The sequence below is a fragment of the Ascaphus truei genome, unplaced genomic scaffold (assembly GCF_040206685.1).
Source record: "Ascaphus truei isolate aAscTru1 unplaced genomic scaffold, aAscTru1.hap1 HAP1_SCAFFOLD_545, whole genome shotgun sequence".
In the NCBI taxonomy this organism is placed as follows: Eukaryota; Metazoa; Chordata; class Amphibia; order Anura; family Ascaphidae; genus Ascaphus; species Ascaphus truei.
Genome location: NW_027456876.1, coordinates 74,399 through 75,835, shown reverse-complemented (window position 1 = coordinate 75,835; position 1,437 = coordinate 74,399). Strand labels below are relative to the sequence as shown.

The window sequence follows — 1,437 nt, the reverse complement described above, 5'->3', positions numbered from 1 at the left end:
TAGTGAAGCTCGAAAAATAAATAAGGAAAAATAATCGCATTGTATTAATACCAAATTCCGCTTTGTAAGCACGGATCCAATTCCTAACTGCAGCGTCACCCTGTGGTATGCGGCAGAACTGCAGATTAACTGAATGGGAGTCTCTGCGATTTGTACTTTGTCTGCGGGTCTTCCGCTGGTTAATTGTAACATACAAGTATAGCACACACAGGGCTGGGTAGGAAGCGCTAAAATGCGAAACAGCCATCACATGCTTTGCACACCTTTACAGAAAGTATCACCATGCTATATACTGCAAATCTTTCAGCACAGCTCAGAATGAGAGCTACAAAACAAAAAAAAAATAAGCGTGCATTAAGTGCAATGTACATTAGAACACAATTTGCATGTGATACTGGTTTTTTTATCCCGAACAGATTAAATATGAGAATTATAACTTTTATATTGGTAAGGTGGGTGGCTCTTAGAAGAGCCTTTGTGTTTGTAGGTGGTGATCAGATCAGGGTTACTTGGCGCTGGTGTACTTGGTGACAGCCTTGGTGCCCTCGGACACGGCGTGTTTGGCCAGCTCTCCCGGCAGCAGCAGGCGCACAGCGGTCTGGATCTCCCGGGAAGTGATGGTGGAGCGCTTGTTGTAATGAGCCAGGCGGGACGATTCCCCTGCGATGCGCTCGAAGATGTCGTTCACAAAGGAGTTCATGATGCCCATGGCCTTGGAGGAGATGCCGGTGTCAGGGTGAACCTGTTTCAGCACTTTGTACACATAGATCGCGTAACTTTCCTTCCTGCTCTTCCTACGCTTCTTCCCATCCTTCTTCTGGGTCTTAGTCACGGCTTTCTTAGAGCCTTTCTTGGCCGCTGGCGCAGACTTGGCTGGTTCAGGCATATTGCGCGATGCTTCCTCTCCAAACTGCAGAGAAACTATGTCCAACTCCTCCCCCAGCAGCTCTATTTATAGGCATCGTATGCAAACGAGCAGCCCAATTCTACTGTTCTTCTATTAGTTGATTTTGTCATGTGACATGTTATGACATCATCAGATGTATTGCAACTACGATGATTGGTGGATACAGGATTCTGGAACTGATTGGCTTCTTTCAAAACTGACCAATCACAGGGCAGTGCTGCTGCTCTATAAGTGTATAAATAAGGGCACAGGGGGCGGGGTTGAGAGCCGCCGCTGCCACGTGGGTCATTGCCCATCGCTTTGCTTTATAGCTTTATTGCACTGTATGCTGAGTTCTGTGTGCAGTACTGAGCCCAGAGCTGTGACTTGCTGTGACCCCCGGCCTTGCCCCCCCCCCCTGCCTAGTGCTGTGCCCCCCCCCCTGTTTAGTGCAGTGCCCCCCCTGTTTAGTGCAGTGCCCCCCCCTGTGCTCTGTGCCCCCCCCTGTGCTCTGTGCCCCCCCCGTGCTCTGTGCCCCCCCCAGTGCTCAG

At 49.8% G+C, this 1,437-nt stretch overlaps 1 protein-coding gene across 1 annotated transcript; it reads right to left on the bottom strand.

The window, feature by feature from the left end:
* Positions 1 to 467: 467 nt before the first annotated feature.
* On the bottom strand, positions 468 to 932 carry LOC142485296 (histone H2B 1.1-like). The gene has a single exon (XM_075584326.1). The coding sequence runs from the start codon at positions 884 to 886 to the stop codon at positions 506 to 508; it is 381 nt and encodes a 126-aa protein (XP_075440441.1). The 5' UTR covers positions 887 to 932; the 3' UTR covers positions 468 to 505.
* Positions 933 to 1,437: the final 505 nt, after the last annotated feature.

Coding starts and splice junctions, on each gene's coding strand:
- LOC142485296 (XM_075584326.1), bottom strand. CDS start 886: ATGCCTGAACCAGCCAAGTCTGCGCCAGCGGCCAAGAAAGGCTCTAAG.